We start from the raw sequence: 23,794 nt of genomic DNA on the forward strand, positions 1-23,794 counted from the left end.
TAAATTTATGCAATATCTTGTTCAATTCGCTCTGTCATTTTCGCTCACTCAATATCGGCCAAAAAAAAGACGACAGTACTCAACACAAATACTCCTACACAACAGCACATGCAAGTAAAGGACAAGCTAGTAGCAGGCTAAAGACACCACAAACCCTACTCCCACATTGCACAGTATGGCCAACCTGTGCCCCACAGTTCTCTTTAAAATAAATAAGGTCAGATACTTTTCATACAGACCTTGTATGCTGCAGGTCTGTATTGATTCTAAGTCTTGATTCCAAAACAACCAGCCCACCAACAAGCATAAGTGAAGGCCTCTGCAGGACAAATTACCCCTGTCTTGCACTAGCTGATTCCAACTTGCGCCAGCAAATTTCCTAACTTCATCCCCCCACCTAGTTTTCTGCCGTCCTCGACTGCACTTCCCTTTTCTTGGCATCCATTCCATAACTCTAATGGTCCACCGGTTATCCATCTTACACATTACATGACCTGCCCAGCTTTATTTTTTTTTTCTTAATGTCAATTAGAATATTGGCTATCCCCGTTTGCTCTCTGATCCACACCGCTCTCTTCCTGTCTCTTACGTTAGGCCCAACATTTTTCGTTCTATCACTCTTTATGCGGTCCTTAACTTGTTTGCAAGTTAAGTATAATACATATGATACTTTAAATAAATGCTTTAATGCTGTAAGGTTATGCAACCATTTGTGAAAAGAAAACCCCACCCTGTTTTCTAGTCTTGTGATGGCTCATCTGTTACAAAACCATTCATCAGTCAATGCATTCACTCAGACATTGACATCTATACAATTTTTTTAATTATTCATATAAATATGCCTGTGATTCACGTTGCTGAAAAAAACATCCCTAAAGTAGACTGCCCAAGAGGAAAGACTATGACTACAATAATTGTCCCACTCAGACCCGAAGCCCACTCAGGGGCATATTAACTTTTGAAGGCGGTTCTCATTACCGACTCGTATATTATGAACGTGAAAACAAAATTTTTTGATCGAATACCCCAGTTACATACTGGAGCCAGCGTCTCCACGTAAATGGAGAAAGTAACCATCTTCTTAGGATTCTTGTCATAAAAACAGTTTTTATTGGCCAAAAGACAGATGAAGATCTGACATTACATGGTATGTTGGCTAGTTTATGCTGCATCCTCTATTTTTGTGCCAACTCACAGTAACCGAGAGGTACCTAATGGTCACCTTCTGTCGTCTGTGATGACACAATGGCCTAGACTGAATTGGTGGGAATTTTCACCAACGCTTACCGCAGTAATGTGCCTAAACCACTTTCACACAGTTCTGCATAGCTCAGATTTTAAATCGGGGTTGGACATTTTACGTACGTGCAACTGAGCTATGCTGAAAAGGAATAGGAGCAATGTACGTAATTGGGTACTATGGGACAGAAGAGGTTATAGGATGGCAACAGCCAATTTTCAAAGTATGTACACTTTTAAGGAATGTTGAGGTCAGCACAAATATGGTGAAAGCTGTGTGGAGAACTTGCCTTCATAATGAAAGGTGCAAGGTCCTTGCGGAATTCAACGCGGCACTTGAGGAACCATAACGCCACCAAGTGGTGGGCCAGGGCCACCACTACTTCACTGAATCTGCATGAAGAGCGAGCAGCAGGCAAAAATGAAAGCAGCTCCAAATTGCTGTATTTGCACAAATTTTTGCAACTTGAAAGTGCCCCTTGTGCTTTGTAATACACCTGTCACACCACAATTGCCAACAGCCTTCCAAAACCATTGTGCCAACGAGTGATGCCACGACAAAGTGGGTGTGAAATTTCAACCAAGGCAAATTGTTCACAACTCTAAGTCGATGCCGTTCATGTCTTTTTTAATGTTCACTTAATATCAGCGCTACCTTACTTTACTGCAGTGGTATAAACCCTATGATTGAAATTTCATAAAATTAGGACACACACAGAATGAAATGTATAAACAAAAAAATTTGAAATGTGCGCAGGATTAACTAGAATGCAAACAGCAGGGATGGTAGTTGACCTAGAGGTTGGTAACACAATTTACGAAGCATGGAATCTGCATCATCTAAAAAGTAGAAGAACATTTATTTTTTAAACTCGAAAGTTCTTATGCAACATGGCCCCTGTTAGCACATTCTTTTTTTTTTTTTTTCGTGGTGACTGGCATTGTGACAAGGTGCTCACCATGAACAAAATATGCTGCAACAAAGTGCAACACCATTTTTTATTATACCACCACCTCTAAGGCTGCACTTCTGAACACAAAAGGCATCTGTGAGCTGTCTTCAATGACCTTGCTGTACTGTTGAGAGGCCACAAATCTTAGTTTCTGAAGCATTAAAGGTACCAAACTACAAAGTAACTGAGCTATGATTAAGGAAAGCCAACCCCAGTATTGAGAAAAGGGTTATCCTGCAGGTGGACTTCCCTGCACATCTGGGTGCAAAACGGTGTAACAGCTTCAGCTCAGTGAGGCTGGAAAGTCTGGTCACCATCTCTTCAGAGCATTGTTACAGCTGGAAATTGTAGGACCTGGACGAGAATGAAGAAGTGATCATAACTAGCTCAGATTTACTCTTTTCCCGACTTCATTTCATTGTGCTGCCAACAGGCAGTGGACCCCAAAGTAGAGCCAATGGATTGGGGGGAAATAAAGAGAGGATCTTATAGGAAGCCTGCTGTTTTACCATTATCTAAACAGATACATACCACTAAAACAATTGCCTATAAACTGTGTACTGCATCAGGTACCAAATTTAAGACAATTTTATTTTTGCCTTGTGTTTCTGCAGTGGAACATGAAACATGTTTCACAGCATGAAATGACTGAAACATGAAACAAATGAGTGTTTAAAAGGAGATTTAGCACTCTTTTCATATTGCATAAAAAAATTATTTTTAATGTTTGTGCTAGACACCAACCAAAATTGCCAATTAAATGATGCCACCTTTAAATTCAGGTAATGGCCAGTTTAAAATTCAGATTCGCTTTGACTAGCTGAAAGACTTGTCAGTGTTTAATTCTGGGGTTTATGTCCAAAAACCACAATTTGACTATGAGGCATACCGTAGTGGGGGGACTCCAGATTAATTTTGACCACAAGGGGATCTTTAACGTGCCCCCAATGCACGGGACATGGGCGTTCTTGCATTTTACTCCCATCGAAATGCAACCACCGCAACCGGGATTTGATCCCGCAGCCTCGTGCTTAGCAGCACAACACTATAGCCGCTAAGCCACCGTGATGGGTACTTGTCACTGTTCTAAACAATAATGGACTCAAGCAATCAGTGTTATAGCAGTTATGATATACAGTGAAATCTCGATGATACGAATCTCACGGGGCCACGAAAAATATTCGTATTAGCCGAAATTCATATCATCGAAACACAATTAAAACTAGCTAAATTAAAGAGTCGGAGGTGAACTCACTCAGGCACGCGCACGTAAAAAGCATTTACAGTATAGATCACTTATAACGTAACTGTTTATAGAGCAGAACCGGCTAGAACACGGCCTTTTCCAACTCCCGTTTACCCTCCCATAGAACTCCATGTATATGCATACCGCTTACAGTGCAGCGGCATGAGACGAAATACCGGTTATAATGCGGCTTCCGCTGGAAAATCTCGCCGACAAGGGCAGTAGCGAGCACGCTTCTCAACGAGGTGCGCCCACCGACGAGAGAGGAGATCAACGAAGGCGATGCAGAGGAAGAGCACGAGACGTGGAGCATGAGTCCAAGGGCAATAAAATCGTCACCGCGCACCATATGTGAGAGTGAAAGCGAGCCTTTCGTGCAGGGGACGCGTGCGTTCACGCACGGAGAGCGAGCGCACAGGGGAGAGCAAACGCGACTTCCGTCACGGCCGGGCGCGCCAGTTGAGCCCGGCCCTGCTTCCGTCGCGCGAAAGGCCGGCGGGGGGGGGGGGGGGGCGACGCTGTGCTGCGGGGCATCAAATGCGTATCTTGCAACCGGGCGCAAGGGTAACTGGCGACGCAATCTCCCACCGAAAGGAGCAAAGTGGGAAGGCAGCGCAGGAAGGAGGGAAGGAGGGAGGGGGGGGGGGTATGCGCTGTGCTTACGCCCCTCAGTTTCCGTTGAAGCGGTAGACCGCACGAACCTTCGCTTGCTGCAGCGGCCGCGCACAAAAGCAAGAAAAGCGCCACCGTGTCAAACTCTTCGCGCCCAGTCGTGGCCTTCGCGCTGTCCGGCGCCGCATCCGCGCCTCCGCACCAAAAGAGAAAGGGAGAAAGCCCGTGACTGCGCGCTGTTCTCTTTCGCGGCCGTCGGTGGGGCGGCGTTTATTCGTATCAACCAACGCGGGTCGAAAATCGATTCGTAACAACCGTTCTCTAGCATGTTGCAAAGTAATGAGGCTCAGCCGGGACCACAGAAAAATTTGTATCATCGAGATTCCACTGTAGCAGTTAATGTTAGTATTATGCTTTAATATTTTTTGTATGCCCCTTCCTGCTTGGCCACACCAAGGCCTGCAGTATTGTATAAATAAATAAAAAAATGATCAGTCATCTGAACATTGTGTGTGTACACAAGTTTTCATAATTTTCTTTTGATAATTTTTGGATAGGCTACATTTAATGCAAGTTCTCAGCCCAGTGTTGCTGACTTGTGCCAAATAACTGTCCAATACCACTCAACTGTTGTATACTACCACTTTAAGATTATAAGGAGGTGCATCTGAAACCTTTGTTGCCTTTTCTTCAAATAAGTACAAAACAGCTTTAACTACTTCGCAATTCCGTGGTTCACATTTGCTTAAATGCAACCTTCAAACACTGGCTTATGACTCACATCATTTGTACATCTGCACACACACACTCACAGGGGGGGGGGGGGGGGGGGGGAGGAGAAAGAAGATTGACATTGACGGGTCATTCCCAGTAAGAATGCATCCTGTGGGTCCAGAGAACCTACAGGCATTTGCATTTGAGCCTGATTGATGGATTTTATGGTGCAAAAGCTAAGGTGCGCATCTTGAGCGTACAGCGCGAAGGTTAAATGAGGACGTTGACAGGACAAAGGCAAGCACTTGCTTTCTACTGAGGCTTTATAATCAAATGCGCCGATTTTATATGAAGAAGTGAAACAGCTACCAGAAAAACAGTAACTACAGACAACAGAAGCAAGATTAGACAGAGGCAAGTGAGTATCACAAACCATTATAACTACAGAAAATTGAGCTATTTGGTATGGACTCTTTGTGAAATAAGGTAAGATGTGCTGACACGGACACAAGAGAAGAGAACCAGACAACACAGATGCCGACTATCAACTGAAAGGCGCACTGTGACGAAAAAGAACGTAGACACAAAACTTATCTGCACATGCTCAGGTATGGTAGCACCACCTGTTAATCAGGCACACGTGCAAGCCTATGCAAGACATAACTGTTTAAGCATTTCATTTCTTCTTTAGGCAAGTTAACCGAAGGCTAGCTCATGCAAGCGCTTCCACTACTCTTGATATGCCAGGCTTTAACCACTAGACGCATTTCTTCGTTCTTGTGCTTTCTCTGGCTTTCTCTCGTTCTTGTAAAAACAGTGCATTCATCGAATTTAGGCATGCATTTACAGTCTTGACAGTGAAAAGAAAGATTAGATGGCGATTCTCTGGTTAACAACTTTTTATGCTCTATTAATCTCTGATTAACACAACGGCCTGTCTTCCCTACGTAGAAGCAGCCACAGCTGAAAGGAACACTATACCACACCAGTATGGCAGTCCGTAAATTTATTTGTTTTACGAAGCACGTCAGTCTGCCTTTTGCATTTTACCTCCTCATTCTTTCCCTGCACGGTGGTACAAATCTAACCTAGCTTATTGGCAGCCGTAAAAACAATGTTAACACTGTATCTACTTCCCACTTTTTTAGCCTGTGCGATAAGGAATGGGTGTATGGAATACAGACAACGCTTTTCTTGTTATTATTGCTTTCTACAATCAGGTTTGAACTTGACAAAATGATGGACTTTTGTAAGCATTCCGCGGCAGTGGCTACTGCAATGCGAGGATAACCTACTTCTTACAGACGCGTAACCTGCGCATTGAAGCTGGTGCTCATTTTGTGCGCACACGATTTGGTGAGAGGACTTAAGGCATGACATGGCAATTCTGATTTTTACAATTTTAGAATGCTTGGATGAAATGTTTAGCAATGGTTTTGAAGACCTAGGGGAGTACTGCCAGCATATGTGTTTCTCCTGAAACAGCAAGGAAACCTCTAGAAATCCTATTGCACTACATTCCAGCCAGCTTTGGTTAGTCGTGATATAAATTTTAAGTCAGCATGCAAAGAGTGCTGGGTAATAGATATGAACCCAATTGGCCAAGTTGGAAGCAAGAACCAAACTCTGTTTGTATGGTTGTGTGGATTATAAATTATGAGCTGGAGTGTGTTAAAGGTGACATTCAGGCCCCCAAAAAGGCAGCTTGCTCACCTTGCTGGATTGGTGTATGGCAGGGCAATGGCAAACACCTTTCGATACTCGGCAGCCACAAAACTGGCGTAGAGCTGGGGCACACGGATTAGGCAGGCGAGGAACTCGAGCACAGGCAGTGATACTGCCACAGTGGGCGACAGCTGAGCAAGCCGCTGCAGCAGCTCAGGCAGTATCTTGGCCGTGGCTGGTCGCAGCTCCAGGGCTGCCAGGGCAAGTGCCCGCAGGCACAATGCTGCTGCCGGCTTGCAGCCAAGCCCAGACTCTAGCACATGCAGCAGCAAAAGTGGTGACTGAGCATCCAACTCTGCTCGGTATAACACCAGTGCACTGGCCACTGGATAGAGCAGAGCCTCCCCACCAGCAGTGCGCACCTTGTCTAGCAACTTGCGGTCAGCAACCTGCAAAACCAGTGACCTTAGTTCTGGCCTGGTTGATGTTTTATACACAGCATCCCATAAAAATAATATTACCAGAATGCATTCTGGTGCAGACACCACAAGGATCAGTGGCAGTACAGTCTAACCTACTAATAGCAACATTCAAGAGCCAAGAAAATTTCATTGTTATAAACGGGTTGCATAAAAAAGGCAGAGAGGACAAACATTCAAGCATTTTGATTAAACCAAAAGTACAGTCGAACCCACTTATATGAATATGGACATGGATGTAACAATGAGCAGCTGCTGTGCTGTAATTTTTTGTGTTCTATGATAAAATAAACCACTTACTACAATGTTCCTATGCCGTATTATCGGCTATAATAACTAAATCTGGCTATTGGATGCTTGCACTGAAAAAGGAAAGGAACACAAAATTCAGAAAAAGGAAAAATAAAGTGTCACTTCACACCCGCCTTTGTGCCACACACCCCGCACAGCATGCCTTCGTCACCTCCCTCCTGCCTCCCCCCCAACTCCCCCCCTCTTGTCTCCCCTCTAACGTCGTCGGCAAGACGGTGGAAGGGCGACGAGAGAGGGTGCGCAAGGCCAGCGATGAGATGCAGGCACGCTGTGCTGCACAAAGGCGTGTGTAAAAAAGCTGCTTGCATTTTTTTCTCTTTTTTTTCAAGGCAATGCAATAAAGGCGTGCTGTACAGGGTGCGCAGCAATAAGGTGGATGTGACGAAGCAGTTTGCATTTTTTTTTTTCGTGAATTTGCATTTTTTTCTTTCAGCACATGCACCCAGTAGCAATATTTAATTGTTATAACTGATAACGCTGCATGAGAGCACTGTAGTAAGAGGTTCATTTTACAATAGAACACATACAAAAAAAGTTGACAGTGCACCCACTGTTCATTGTTATATCAGATATATTATAAAAACCGGCATCGTTAGAAGTGGGTTCGACTGTATACGCTTTTTTATTTCCTTACGTTTTTCGTGTTCTTTCAAACACGTGGCCCCTTCACCCCGCAGCAGTGCAACCTTCATACCATTGGGACCAGTGGCCCGTAGTTCAGGCTCAACCTATCAGTATGCCAACATATCAACCACCATCGGGACGTCGACCCCAGCAACCACCAAACCAAATTGTTTGCCGACGATGTGGCGGTGTCAGCCACATTGTACGCAACTGCACAAGTGGATGGCACCAGGACCACGCCATTTGCTTACAGTGCAGCCGGCCAGAGCACTTCCAGGTGCAGTGCTTGGGAAACGGGCGCCAGTAGGTACTGTTCCGGTGGGTGCCTACAACACCGCTATGCAAATTGCATCTGCAGCCAGAAGGAAGGAGCCGTTCCTAGATGTTCGAATAGGCAGCAAGACATTCCGCACCCTGCTGAACACTGGGCCCAGCGCGAGTCTCCTTGGTCTACTGGCCACCAGTGCAGCGTGCTCTTCAGGAGCAAAGAAGAAGCACGACACTCTAACACTTCCCCTGGCATCAGGTTGGATCCTAAGCTCCGTTGCCAACAAATGCAGAATAAAGTGGGATGACGGCTACCGGGTTCAAAAATTTCTTTGTCTGCCTGACCTGTGCCAGGACATTGTGCTTCGCAGAGACTTCTTCACAGTCACTGGCATGTCCTGGCACATTGGTTTGGGAGTGTGGACTATAGGTATGGAGTCACAACTTGTCGCATTTGCCAAACCTGGGAAAAGGTTGCCCTGGATCCTATGGTGAATTCCAATCGCCTTCCAAGGCTGTTCGAGCAAGACCCAGACTCTGTGGCATGCAACACAGTCGATAGCTCAGGACAGCAGGCAGAAGTAATGGACTAGTTCAGGGGTCTGCTGGTAGAGTACAAGGTGCTGTTCACAAAGTTGCTCGGTTGTACCATGCTCAATGAGCAGTCTCGATACCGGCGACGGCACCCCAGTGCACACAAAGCTGCGCCCAGTCAATACTAAAAATCAACGCATCATGGAAGCCTGCCTGGATGAGATGCTGGATGCAGGCCTAATCAGGCGCAGCATAAGTAGCTGGACAAGTACACCGGTCCTGGTGGGAAAGAAGTCCGGAGGCTATCGCGTGGCTGTTGACTAAAGAACCTTGAATTCTCGCATGAAAGTACCAGTGTGCCCAATGCCTCGCACTGATTGACTGTTGGCTCAGCTGGGACTCAGCTCAGCTGTTGGCTCAGATCAGCTCAGCTGTTGGCTCAATGGTTTACAAGCTTTGACCTGACCCAAGGGTTCTTCCAAATTCTACTACAGGAATAAGATGTTGAGAAGACGGCAATCATATGTCACAAGGGCACCTTCGAGTTCACAAGGATGCCATTTGGTGTGGCTGGGGGCTCAGCCACATTCCAGGCTTTAATGGACAAGGCTCTCGATGGCGTAAACCACAAATTTGCCATGGCGTTTCTCGATGAAGCCTTGGTGTACTCTCCAACTATAGAAGACCACCTGGTACATGTCTGCGAAGTCCTAGAGCGCAGGATGCGGGGATTACAATTAATCCTGCCAAAGTACAGCTGTGCACACAGTCCCTCACCATGTTGTTTCTCTAGGAGATTGCTTACCAGACCCAGAGAAGGTGCGTGCGGTGACAGAGTACCCATGACCATCCAACATCAAGAAACTGCAGGCATTTCTTGGCCTGGTCGTATATTACAGGAACTTTCTTCCACAATTTTCCCTCACTGCTAAGCCACTGACCAATTTGCTCAAACAGCAACAGAAATGGCAGCGGTGTGGGAGTTGTAAAGCGCGGGAAGCGCGAGTTAGGTCTAATAAACCTGACAACTGTATTAAAATTGTGGTTACTAAGGTTCAAAGTATATAGGAAATTTCATTATGTTGAAGTTTGTTATGTCGAGGTTTAACTGTATTTTGATTCATGACTGAAGTATTGTTGCTATTCTTACAGTTAATATACATTCAACGTCCGATGTTTCAGACTCTAGTGGCCTCGAAAACGTCCGGAAAATTGGGCAGTCCGAAAAAAACGAATGCATGCTTTTCTCCAAGGGCTCAAATCGCCATTGGAACGTCCAAAATAGCTCTGAAAGCCTGCCAGTACACTTATTAGGCATATCAGGGCTCGTACTGTGATAGAAGATGGTGGGTGCATGCATGTATAATTAAGGAATGCATAAAGTGTCGGGTGGGAATTGCCCCTTCCCACTTTTAGTATGCTTCACAATACTTAACATAGGCTTCACTGTGTAACACTGTTGTATTGAAGCGAAGCTGACTTCTGGGATCCGGCATTATGCAACGTACTGTGCTTTTCGAGTTTCCAAGACACTGGCGAGGATTACAAAGGCGGAGTTGGCACCACTGCTATGAGCGGCGAATTGTTTTCAGTTCAGTGCCATAAAACATGGCACCGAACTGAAAGAAACTTGGTAGCGAACGTCGAAGTAGCTCGGCCTAGCGTTGCTGCAGTGGTGGCTAAGGCTGCCAGTGGATCTGCGTGCGCGCCGGTTTGAGGAGGCAAGATAATCAAAATAGTGGCAGTGGTGGCTATGATGCCGTTTCGGGCCAGCGGTCATGGCAAAATGCGGTCATGGCAAAATGTCTGGAAAATCAGACAGCGAAGGTTTTTTGCATCCGAAATTTCAGACATTCTTATACATTGACACTATGGCATTAATGTGCCATGAATTATCCATGCCATGGATTATGGAAATGCCATGAATAATCTGACATGTCCAAAAAATCGGGCGTCCAGAAAATCGGTCGTTGACTGTATTCTCAAATACCTTGCCCACTTGATAGAGAACAATGCATCGGGCAGGGCAAATGGAAGGAAACGGACAAAGTGCGAACTGTCAACCAAATTTTATTATGCACAAATGAAGATATTGCCGCAGAGATCTCTCCACGCGAAGTATCCTTCCAGGCGTCTCATCGCACCGCCGTTAGAAGAGCGCCAGCAACGCCTTGCGCATGGCGAGACAGCGCGTGTCTCTCGTGCACGCGAACGCGGCTGCGCGTGTGCTCGATCTTCGGACGTGGCTGACTGTGGAACGGGAGGCTGTTAACTCTGCTTGCCAATTGTGTGACTGTGTTTTAGTCTTAAATTTCCGGGCACAAGTTCGCCCACAATAAACCAGTTTGTTTAGTGCGCTTCATTGAAGAGTGCTACATTTCTGGTGGAGGTGCGGGGTATGATTGGAAGTCCCCAGTGCGCAAGAGAGCGGAGCCCTGACCCTCGGCGATTGGAACCCGGAGAGCTGTCTCCAGTACACCAGCGCACAAGCCGCCACCTCCGAGGAGAACCGCCTGAGTTCGGACCACTTCCTGCTGCTGCCGCATTGCAGGCAACAGTTACCAGCGACGGCACAACCATGACCAGCTCAGTAGCATCGTCGCCGCTCATCGTGTTCCCACCACGTACGCCTAAGTCCTTCCATGGCGACGCGTTCGAAGATGTGGAAGATTGGTTAGAACATTTCGAGCGAGTCGCAGATTTCAATGAATGGGACGAGGCACGGAAGCTTCGCAACGTGTACTTCGCGTTAGAAGAGTCAGCGAGGACATGGTATGTGAACCATGAAGCAGCGTTGTCTTCGTGGCAGGAATTTCGGCGACAGTTGCTTGCCACGTATGCCAGCACCGATCGGCGAGAGAAGGCAGAGAACGCCCTACAAGCCAGAAACCAGCGCACTAACGAAAGTGTTGGCATGTCCATCGAGGACATGTCCCGCCTCTTCAAGTGTGCGGACCCAAACATGACCGAAGATAAGAAACTACGCCATCTGATGCGTGGCGTTAAGCAAGAGCTGTTTGCAGAACTCGTTCGCAACCCACTATGCAGTGTTGCTGAGTTTCGCACCGAGGCGACGACCATAGAAAAGGCACTGCAGCAGCGTGCCCATCACTACAATCGTGATGTCAGCAGTGCACCAGCCGACCTCCTGTCAGCAAGCCCAGGCAGCAACACCGAAGCGCTAATAGAACTGGTGCGTTCTATCGTAAAGGAAGAGCTTCGAAAGCAGCAGCCATCGCAAGCCACGCCGACAGTTTCAACTCTCGCCGCCGTCATTCGCGATGAAGTTCGGCATGCCATTCTGCAGCCAGGATTTGAGGCACCGCCTGTGCATCTCGAACAAGCGCCACCGGTACGTCGCATGCCGACGTACGCTGATGTGTTATGCCAGCCATCCGTGCATAATGTTCCATTCCCAGCTCCCAGCAGCCGCCAGCTTACTCCGCGCAATGATCCCCTTCTGGCAGAGCTGAGGCCACGAAAAAGCGACGTGTGGCGTGCACCTGACCGGACGCCACTCTGTTTCCACTGCGGAGAAGCTGGACACCTTTATAGAATGTGCCCATATCGCAGGGCAGGTCTTCGCGGCTTTACGATGAATGCACCTTGCCCCCGTAATGGTGAAAGACCCGTGGAAATTCAGGACTACTTGTCCAGACAACAGGACTCGGCGGCTCGATACCAACACCAGCCACGATCACCAGCATCTACACGCTTCCGGTCACCTAGCCCACGGCCATCCTCGAGTTAACCAGGACGTCGTTCACTGAGCCCACGACAGGAAAACTAAAGCGAGTGACCTGTGGAGGCGAGGCCGCTGACATTGGAAAAAGCCAAGATCCTCCGTCGAGTTTGCCGAGCAGCAGCGACGAACAGAAACGGGTGAATAAGATGAGTAAACAGAGACTTTCTTCAGACTTGCGCATTACCATAGACGGTTGCGAACTGAATGCCTTAGTGGACACAGGTGCTGATTATTCCGTCGTAAGATATGCACTCGCAAAGGAACTGAAAAAAGTTTTGATGCCGTGGACCCCAGTTACGTACAGCTGGTGGGCACCTCATTACACTCCTGGGTAGATGCACAGCGAGAACTGGAATTCGAGGTTTTGCTTACGTCGCTGACTTTGGTGTATTACCGGAATGTTCGAAGGATGTAATACTCGGGATGGACTTTCTTCTAGCAAACGGTGCCATAATCAACCTGCAGAATTCCTGTGCGTCCTTTCTTACAAAGCAGACTATAGATATGCATCAGAGGAGCCAGAGCACATTGCCTTGAGGATTACTGACGATGACGTAACCGTGCCACCACGATGCAGCATGCTGGTTCACGTAAGAAGTGAAGCATTCGATGACTTGGAAGGTATAGCGGATGCCAACATCGAGCTACTGTTGAAGAAATGTATTTGTATAGCCCGGGGAATTGTTCAGCTACGCGATGGGTGTGCTGATGTATTGCTGACGAATTTCGGAAGTGAATTTCAGCATGTCGCAAAGAACACAGCCATCGCCTTTCTACACAGCGTTACTGCAGTCACAGATGTATGTAGCTTAGCATCTACGCCGCCTGCTGTACAAACAACGCATGATGCCATAACGTCAGTTGCAATCAGCCCAAGTCTGTCGCCAACCCAGAAAGAATTGATGGAAGAGCTCATCAACGACTTCGCAGAATGTTTCTCCACTTCGTCAAAGGTACGGCGCACACCGATTGTTAAATACCGCATAATAACAGACGAAGCAACCAGACCAGTGTACCAACACCCGTACCGAGTATTCCCGGTTGAACGAGAGATCATAAAGAGTCAGGTGCAAGAGATGCTTGAGGACGATGTCATTCAGCCATCAAACAGCCCGTGGGCGTCACCCGTAGTTCTTGTGAGAAAAAAGGACAATACACTGAGATTCTGTGTTGATTATCGGAAATTGAACAGCGTGACCAAGCGTGATGTGTACCCCCTGCCACGCATTGATGACACCTTGGATCGGCTACGACATGCCAAATTTTTCTCTTCATTAGACCTCAAGAGTGGTTATTGGCAAATTGAAGTGGACGAAAGAGACCGTGAAAAAACTGCTTTCGTTACCCCAGACGGCCTGTACGAGTTCAAAGCACTTCCATTTGGCCTCTGTTGTGTGCCGGCGACATTCCAGCGCATGATGGACAGTGTCCCCTCGGGTCTCAAATGGCAATCGTGCTCAGTTTACCTAGACGACGTGGTGGTATTTTCTGCAACATTCGACCAGCATGTGCAAAGGCTGCGTTTAGTGCTGCAAGCTATCCGCTCCGCAGGCCTGACCATTAAACCTGAAAAATGTCAGTTTGGATTCCAAGAACTTCGTTTTCTGGGTCACGTAATCAGCGCACAAGGTGTTGGCCCGGATCCCGACAAGACTGTTGCCATCGCGCGATTTCCGAAGCCGACAGACAAGAAGGCAATCCGGCGATTTTTGGGACTATGCACTTATTGCAGGCGATTTGTAGAAAACTTCTCCAAAATTGCCGAACCTCTAACGAGACTTACTAAAGAAGACGCACCCTTCATGTGGCATGCAGAGCAAGGGTTGCCTTCAATGAATTAAAGGAACGATTACAAGCCCCACCGATCCTCGCCCACTTCGACGAGACAGCGGACACAGAAGTCCATACCGACGCAAGCAATCTTGGTCTCGGCGCCGTTCTAGTTCAATGGCAAAACGGGGAAGAGAAAGTCATAGCGAATGGTAGCCGCACCCTCTCGAAAGCTGAAACAAACTACTCTGCGACGGAAAAGGAATGTTTGGCTGTCATATGGGCTATCAGCAAGTTCCGACCATACCTCTACGGCAGGCCGTTCCGTGCAGTCAGCGATCACCATTCCATTTGCTGGCTGGCAAGCCTAAAGGACCCATCTGGACGACTTGCGAGGTGGAGTCTCAGGCTCCAAGAATACGACATTACGGTTGTATACAGGTCTGGGAGAAAACATCATGATGCTGACTGGTTGTCCCGCTGACCAGTGGAGCCTACTCCTTCTGACGAAGATTTCCCGTTCCTTACTGTGATAACAGCTTCGGAAATCGCTGAGCATCAACAGGCCGACACAGAACTCCTACCACTCATCAAGCACCTCGAAGGGCACGACGTTCAAGTTCCGCGTATGTTTATGCGAGGTTTATCGTCATTTTGCCTCAGAGATAATGCGCTCTATAAGAGGAACTCTGAACACAACCAGGAAAAATTCTTACTCGTTGTGCCATCAGCCATGCGACCGGAAATTTTGGAAGCTTGCCATGACGAACCATCGTCGGGTCACTTAGGTGTCAGCCGGACGTTCGGCAGAATTTGACTCAGATACTTCTGGCCTAAGTTATTAGCGTCGGTGCAGCATTACGTGAAGACATGCCGGGAATGTCAAAGGCGCAAAACACCACCCGTCAAACCGGCCAGCCTTCTCCAACCCATAGACCCACCGAAGACTCCATTTGAGCAAGTTGGAATGGATCTGCTTGGGCCGTTCCCAACGTCATCTACAGCGAAGAGATGGATCGTAGTAGAGACAGACTATTTAACACGATATGTTGAAACTGGCTGCCTTGAACGAGGAACGGCAGTTGAAGTTGCGAAGTTCTTCGTTTATAACATAGTCCTGCGACATGGTACACCAATGGTCGTGATTACGGATCGAGGAGCAGCCTTCACAGCTGAGTTGATGCAGTACTTGATGAAGATGACGCACACCAGACACAGGAAAAGCACAGCATACCATCCCCAAACAAACGGCCTGACGGAACGTCTGAACCGAACCCTGGCCGACATGCTGTCCATGTATGTCGATCTCGAACATAAGACATGGGACGCAATTTTGCCCTACGCTACTTTTGCCTATAATACGGCTGTTCAAAAGACAACTCAGGTCACTCCATTTCAACTGGTCTATGGCTGCATAGTCACAACCACACTGGATGCTATGTTACCAGTAGATGCTGACAACAACAACCCACACGATGTGGACGACTTCCTACAACGAGCTGAAGAAGCACGTCAGTTGGCACGGTTCCGTATACGCCAGTAGCAACGTAAGGACGCCAGCTACTACAACCTGCGCCACAGAGATGTTCTGTACCAGCCAGGCGATAAAGTGTGGGTATGGACACCAGTGTGTCGTCGCGGCCTATCCGAAAAACTCCTTCGCCGATACTTTGGTCCTTACGAAGTTAATCGCCGAGTAGGTGACCTGAATTATGAAGTCATTCCTCATAGACAAGCGCCACAACTTTGCAGAGGCCATACATGTAGTCCGCATGAAGCCGTACTTCGACAGACAATGAAAACACTTCTGTATATGAAATTTCCTTCACGCGCATCGGGACGATGCGTTTTCGGAGGGGGAGTAATGCCGCAGAGATCTCTCTACGCGAAGTATCCTTCCAGGCGTCTCATCGCACCGCCGTTAGAAGAGTGCCAGCAACGCCTTGCGCATGGCGAGACAGCGCGTGTCTCTCGTGCACGCAAACGCGGCTGTGCGTGTGCTCGATCTTCGGACGTGGCTGACTGTAGAACGGGACGCTGTTAACTCTGCTTGCCAATTGTGTGACTGTGTTTTAGTCTTAAGTTTCCGGGCACAAGTTCGCCTACAATAAACCAGTTTGTTTAGTGCGCTTCATTGAAGAGTGCTACAATATAAAGGTTATTAGGACCAGTGTGTAGACAAACTGTATGAAGATTTTGAATTCTCCTCAGGAAAGGAGACACATGCTTTAATGTGCCATTGGTGTCACTACACTCCATAGAAACCAAATTTCTTTCACGTGTACAAGTGGCACCAATTATTTTCTGTGTATTTTACATGCTTGTCTCCTTCTCGCCCCTTTTTCTCCTTATGCACAATACAGTGCCTTGAGCACAATAAATTTGGTTGACAGTCAGTGCTTTCTCTGTTTCCTTCCATTTTTCCTGTCCCATATGCTGTTACCTTATTAGCTACATGGACCAACCCACCCAAGTTAGTTCTCTTTTGATACTCACATGGCTGATAAGCCAACTGGAGAGACGGCGCAGGGAAAGCTGCCCACATAACACCACAGCCCGATCCCGCAGCAGGCCTGGAAGCCCTCGAAGCAGTGTGCTCAGCACAGACCCATCAGTCTCCTGCACGGCAAGGAACGACAGCCATTGATACACAGTGCCTTGTGTTTTACCTCACTATTTTTGTGATGACAAACATTACAAACAAGTAAATGTGGAGCATGTGGCAGCAGACATTCAGGGCTCTCGAGGTAAGGTTATTAATGCAGCTAGAATCTGGGGGGGTGGCCAAGTGTTAAGAACCTAAGACCCTTACACCTATTTAATAAGCCATATCCACACTCATTATCAATGCTAACCAGATGAACCATTGAAGCAAGAAAGACCACGCACAGAGTTTGTAAAGGCTTCCACAACAAAAATTCAAGGACTTTTAAAGGCCCTTTAAAGGAATTTTCAAGAATAACGTGGCACACAACATGCTACATTTTTATTGCACTTCTCACTTCTTTGCTAATATATGCATTACATTCATGGTACAGTGAATATAGCTTATCCCTCCTGACAAGGAGCATGAAAAAAAGCAAAGCGACTAGAGGACGGGGGGGTACAACAGGAATTGAAACTAACAATGGGACAAAACGGCTAAGAAAGCACGAGAGGGAAACCAGCACCTCTTTCTTTCTCATCCGCTGTGGAGATTTACAGTTTTGTGCTAGTTATACCAAGCGTAATGTGTGTATTGTAGCACCAGCTTTAAATTTTAGAAGCATTGCAGTGACGTTACTGACCCATGCTCTTCCGTAGCAGTTTTAGAAGCGGCCAAATGTGTTTCAGAGCAGTAAAATGGGCTTTCAGAGCAGCTTTATGAAAGCAATTGCAAAACATATATGGAACTTTTACAATGGGCAAGCTATGCGAAAGCAGTAAGTTGTTGCTTTTTTTATAACCTCAATGAAAACACCAATGAGACCACTGCTTCGTCACAGTCCTCACAATGAACTGCAATGAAACAAGCAGTGGTGTACGAAAATGAGCTGAAAATGCACTCAGGTGGCTCAGAAAAGCAGGAGGAAGCACTTGGACAGGCTACCTGGCGACATTAGAAATATTGTTTAGCATGATCTCACAGCTATTAAGTATAAATGTGTCCTGTAAGACGGAGCTATCCATAAAACAAAAAGCTATGTTGATAATACAGCAGAAGCTCATGTAATAGGCACTCATTTGCCCCTCACTGCCACCTTATATGAATGTGGTAATTTTTTTATTTTCATGTGATCACTGCCCCATCATTATTTATCGTCATATTGTACTAGTCATTTAAAGACGAAATTTTCAGTTTGATTAAAACACTGTAAACTTTTTAAATTTCACGAGTTATGACATAGGTTTAAATTAGAGGGGCCCTGAAACACTTTTCTAATTAATCATGGGATGACATCACTATCAAATTACGTCAACTTGCAAATCTCCTGCCACAAAGCTTTTTCAAATCCTTCAAGCAAAAATGAAGTTAGATATAGTTACTGGACCGACAAGCAGCTTTCTCTCTCCCATTTCAATAAGCGATCTGGAAGCTACACAGGGGAGACAGCAAGGAGGTGCATGGGAGCAATGCCCCACTGGCCCCGCCCAAAGATAGAACGCCCGGTGGCAAGACGACTCGTGGCTGCCACAGTATCTACGCTACACTTGTCTCAGAGGCCATGCACAGCAGATGCAGCAATGCACAACTGTCATGTGTAGACCAGCAGAGCAAAAATGAAATGGTATTTCTGTCTTTTTGAGATCGCATATGTATATATTTATCATTTATTTAACTCAAATGAGCAATAATTGTATTACTGAGAATGTTCTCGCGATCCCGAAATCACCCAATTGCTGTTGTGGGCTTCGCTGCTTGTGATGACACTGCATGACAACATTGTGAAGGAGACAGCAAGTAATTTTTCACTGCTTCTGACTCGATATTGTAAATTACCTGCAGCATGCCGTGCAATACTATTTGGCTCAGATGTTCACATGAGCCTCGTTAACGGATTGGCAACGTTTCCTTACTATGTTCAAAAAGTGTTTCAGGGCCCCTTTAAGAACTTGTGAGATCATATTCGAAGACAATTCCAATTTCTTTGATTGTTCTAGGGTGCTTCTGTTGAGAGATATTGATGATCAAAACTAAAATTACGTGGGCTAGTTTTGCATTCATAGGCGGGAGTCCCGACACAAACCTCTCCTAAAGTGACACAGCTTATTATGGCAAAAACTGGGAAGTTTTGCTTTGCCAACCAAGAAAATGAGCACAGGCAGTGGTGGGAATGCCATTCAGCATTTTGTAGCAGCCACTGGAGCAGGAAAAATCATCTTTCAGATAAGCACGCACAGAGAAACGAAATTTAGTTTAGTGCTCTCTTTAGTGAACATAATAATTTCCTCATAAGAACTAGAAACAATGTAAGCGATTCAATGAAGCACGCAACATTGGCAAGCGTACACTAAATACTGCCGGGTGTGCTGTGTGAAACCATGCAAGTTAACCAACATTAAAAGGGCACTTAAGAGAACTAAATAAGTTTTGTCTGATAGACTATTTTTCCCTCACTCTATTTTCTTCAATTTTGCGGTAATAAGTGTATTATTAGAAGAGATAATGAAGGTCACAGTTCCATTTAAACTATTTCACGTCGATATCCAAGTGCCGGCATGTCAGTATGATGTCATGTATTTCAAAGTACTTTTTTTTTCGTATTTTGGCCTTGATAGCTCAGTAAAATTCTCAAATTTGTTCTTAAATTCTTAAAGTTGTTAAAAGCGTAGCACCAGCACATTCGATTGCTGCCACCTGAAAAGCAATCAGAAGCGACGTTGTTCCATTACCTAAGCAAGTGGCATGTGGCGGTTCAAGGAATTGAAAAAGAAAAATGCAGAACCTCTCTACACAATGGCCCACAGAAGCACGGAAGAAACAGCGGCACAATCCAGGCTTGGCTCGGTCCACCACTCAGTCAATGCAGCGACTGGCCCACATCATGTCGCTTTCGGTGGTGCGGAGGAATGGCATTTGAGGACTTACCCCCGTATTCAGAAATGCATCTTAAGTTAAATTAATTTATGGGGTTTTTATGTGCCAAAACCACGATCTGATTATGAGGCACACCGTAGTGGGGGACTCCTGAAATTTGGACCACCTGGGGTTCTTTAACGTGCACCTAAATCTAAGTACACGCGTGTTTTCGCATTTCGCCCCCATCAAAATGCGGCTGCCGTGGCCGGGATTCGATCCCACGACCTCGTGCTCAGCAGCCCAACACCATAGCCACTGAGCAACCACGGCGGGTGCATCTTAAGTTAAAGTCCATACTTGACTTAATTTAAACGACGCCTGCCGTGAACTCGCCGGAGGAAACGCAATGAGCGCCCTGGGCCCATTCATGCCAGGAGTCACTTTAACCAAGTCAAGCATGGACTTCAACTTAAGAGGCATTTCTGAATACAGGGGTTAGTTCACTCTTTCAGCCATGGTAGGAGCAGATTTATCAGATTTAGCTAAAATGGAGCAGGACGTACCAGGGTTCGTCTCTGAGCACAGTTCAGCGCACTTGGTGCAGCAGTAACATCCCTGGCATTGTTTCGTTGCAGTGTTTACTGTGACCACACTCACCCACCATGAAAAGTGGGTTGCATAATCAGGCTTTTTCTATATTATCCAAATAAATCAAGGGTTTTCAAGGGCGCTAAACAATTCCAGGACTTGAATTTCAAGTGTTTTGAAGGGTTTCAGGAACCTGTGCACACTCTGACGCACCATGATCCAAGGAAGCCAGAAATCTCTGCATCTGTCAGTCTCCAGAATGTCATCTACTCTAGCCCTTATCTCCATGCTTGGTCAATGCACACCACACAGGTGTTTCCTAAAATTGCATAAAATAACCACCACGCAGACCGTCACGGAGGTGCCCACCTCTCGTAGGCAGCACAGCAGGGCATCCAGGGGCTCTCGGAAACAGAGCTGCTGCACACTTGCTGAACTTCCTGAGCTGGCACATGGAGAGCCTTCCCTGCAAAGGCACACACACCCAGTACTAAGACGAAAGAGTATAGTATAAAAGAAACAGCTGGTCTATCCCTGTCAGTCATAAATTACGAAGGCCTGTCAATAAATGCATCAAAAAAGATGCAGGACAGCTTCCACTCAAGGAGAGTCAAGATAATAGGATGATGCTTTGTGCACCTTCTACTGGGTTCTCATAATTGCACAGTACAGTCAACGTCCAATTTTTCAGACTCCCTGGGGCCGCGAAAACGTCCGATATATTGGGCAGTCTGAAGAAATGAATGCATGCCTTTTGCTGCCCCCAAGGGCTCAAATCGCCACAGGCACATCGGAAATAGCCCTGAAGGCCTGCCCTTATTAGAGGGCCACTTATTAGATGCATTGGTGCTCATACTTTGACAGGAGACGGCGAGTGCAAGCGTGTATAATTAAGGAATACATACTGCATATTGTGTCCCGTGACAGTGGCCCCTTTCTACTCTTGGTATGCTTTACCGCATAACACTGCTGTATTGCGGCGAAGCTGACTTTTGGGTACTGGCATATTATGCAACGCGTGGTGCTTTCCGCGCTACTAAAGCATCGGCGAGGATTATAAAGTTGGAGTCGGTGCCATGGCTGACAGCGGCGAACTGTTTCAATGAAGAACACAGCACCGAACAGCAAAAAGCTTGGTAGCAAATGTCGAAGCAGCTAGGCCTAGCGTTGCCGCGGTGCTGGCTGTCTACCAGCAGATCGGTGTGCTGAGAGCGCCGGTTCGAGGCTGCAAGAATCAAAACAACACCGGTGCTGGCTTCAATTAATGCCGTTGAGGACCTGTGGTCACGGCAAAAAGCCCGGAAAATCAGATGGCGAGGTTTTTTGCATATGAAATTTCAAATGTTCTTATACATTGGCTCTATAGGGTATGTGGCAGTGCCGTGAAGGCATCTGAATTATCGGGCATCTGAAAAATCGGTTGTTGACTGTAACTAAATATCAATTTACAGTGCAGTCACACATGTTGCATTCTTTTATAGAAAGCATTAGATCACCATGTCAATGCACATGCAGAAGTCAATTATTGGCTGCAGGCATTAAGAGAAAATAACTATTCATTCACCAGTGTTGAGAAAAGGTGGCTCATTAAACACCCGTCAAACATGGTAGTGCCTTCAGCAAAGTGATTGTTTGTAGTAATACTCAGCCCACTGAAGTTAAATAGAGCCAAATTAAGTACAGTTGCCAACCGATAATATGGGTACTGATAATTGAACAGCTCTGCAGCACCGCCACTGGCCCCGTAGATATGATGTATAAGGACGTCCCAAATTTTGGACACATTAAAGCACGTCGTGCGATAATTCAGACTCCAACTGCATGGCTGTGTGCTTATATTTGGTCATCGAGTTGAGCAGAAATTGATACGTAAACTGAATGGCTGCTGGTCATGTCGCCGGCACCTCCTTAAAACCTAAACTAGTGAAGCCTAGTCGATTTAGTCACCGACCAAGCCCAAACCACAGGACAAGCCAAGCCAATAAGTCGTAAAGGCTGCATTAGCAATTTGCATGATTTGTCATGCAAGTTGTCTTCCGCTCTTATCATCCATTGTTCATGGACGGCTGATCCTATTGATAGCATGGGTCGATCAATCGCTCTGACCACTGACGAAGTGCAAGAAATGTGAAGAATAGCCTAAAAGGCATCATTGCTGGGAAATCACGTTCACGGATTATCTAGGCCAAAGTCAAACGTATGTGTGCATAGCAACATGTTGCCAAACTTCGACCATATTCTCAGACTATCCCTTTCAAAGATACTTTCATTTTCGCAAACGCTTGACTAGCACCAGACGAGTCCGCGGCGGCGGCGTTTCCGCACTGTGATAAGATAGCATGCTTGGCTCTGTGCCAAGAATGCTGTTGCTAACAGACGCCGATGCGTTTTGCACTAGTCACACGAAACTGAAGGTATCCCCGAAAGTGACGATCCAAGAATACGGCACACCTTTTCTGACCACTTAGTGAAATAAAGTAACTTATTTTCTGACAAATCCAGTATTTAGAACTCGTGATTATTCAGACGATTTGGTGGTGCCTGCCGGGTACGAATTATTGTTCAGCAACTGTATAAAAGGGTTCAATTTAGCTGAAGCTCAATGCCCAGGATTTTGCAGTGGAACTGGCAAAAACAATTTGTGTAGAGAATTGTACACACTCACTAAAGAAGCTGTAATACTATATTCAAATGGACAGACGGCAAAACAAAGTATAATTTGGAACTGGCAAATTGATGGTGTGATGATTGGTGCTACATGAAAAGGTTCAAACGAGTACTGTCAGTATTTAGAAATGTGTATTGTCTATTTCTAATTTAGTCTGACATGGCATTCGCAGGAGTTGTTTAGACAGCAACACTTATTGCACACTTCGACAATTTTCTAATTCTCTATGATACATACACAGCAAAAGACAACTTCACTCAGATGCAATAGTGGTAGTCACTGATAATGAACACTGAAAGCACAACAAAATTTTTTCAGTCGATTAAAAAAAATGGCTGGAATAATACTTGTCCGGAGATACTAAATAAAATGTTTACTGCCCCTCTTCCCCCTTCATGAACATTTACAGTATAGCTGTTTTTGAGGTTGCATGATTCGAGAGAGCTGGACAAAGAGAAATGAGTGCCAGATGCACTAGATGTAAGTGCACTCCACAACAAAGGTTCGACTGTATTATGTATGTTTTTTCCTAAGCTGTGTAGTCATGGGTGCATTATATTTGTGAAAAACTGGTGTTGTAGCATCAGGTAGTGCAATACAGGCATTGGTGGCCCGCATCATGAAAACATAACTTGCAGGTATCTATAGTAAGAAGTCCAAGTGGCCAAGGATGCATTGTTCGTCATGATCACATGTGGTGAAAGAAAACTGTTCAGAGTGGCTGGCTGCATTCCATAGCCATCTGTTAGATGTTCCTTACTGAACACAAAATACTGATGAAATGAATAATAGAACTTGCTCCAGTGAACATTATCAATTTTAGAATGATAGCAAAAATTGCCTTTTCAGCCCGCCAAAGTAGTGATTTGGACGAGTTG

The 23,794-nt window shown here is 46.1% G+C and overlaps 1 protein-coding gene across 4 annotated transcripts in view; it reads right to left on the bottom strand.

The window, feature by feature from the left end:
• The window catches only part of LOC119449417 (tuberin-like), a 138,474-nt gene that overhangs the window by 54,275 nt on the left and 60,405 nt on the right, over nt 1-23,794 (bottom strand). For all 4 annotated transcript variants that reach the window (XM_049665190.1, XM_037712585.2, XM_049665189.1 and 1 more), the window contains 4 exons: nt 20,618-20,714; nt 16,657-16,779; nt 6,478-6,878; nt 1,530-1,632 (listed from right to left, as the gene is read on the bottom strand). In XM_049665190.1, the coding sequence (XP_049521147.1) occupies nt 1,530-1,632; nt 6,478-6,878; nt 16,657-16,779; nt 20,618-20,714 (724 nt within the window). The remainder of the gene's footprint in view (nt 1-1,529; nt 1,633-6,477; nt 6,879-16,656; nt 16,780-20,617; nt 20,715-23,794) is intronic.

This window comes from Dermacentor silvarum, chromosome 4, assembly GCF_013339745.2.
Source record: "Dermacentor silvarum isolate Dsil-2018 chromosome 4, BIME_Dsil_1.4, whole genome shotgun sequence".
NCBI lineage: Eukaryota > Metazoa > Arthropoda > Arachnida > Ixodida > Ixodidae > Dermacentor > Dermacentor silvarum.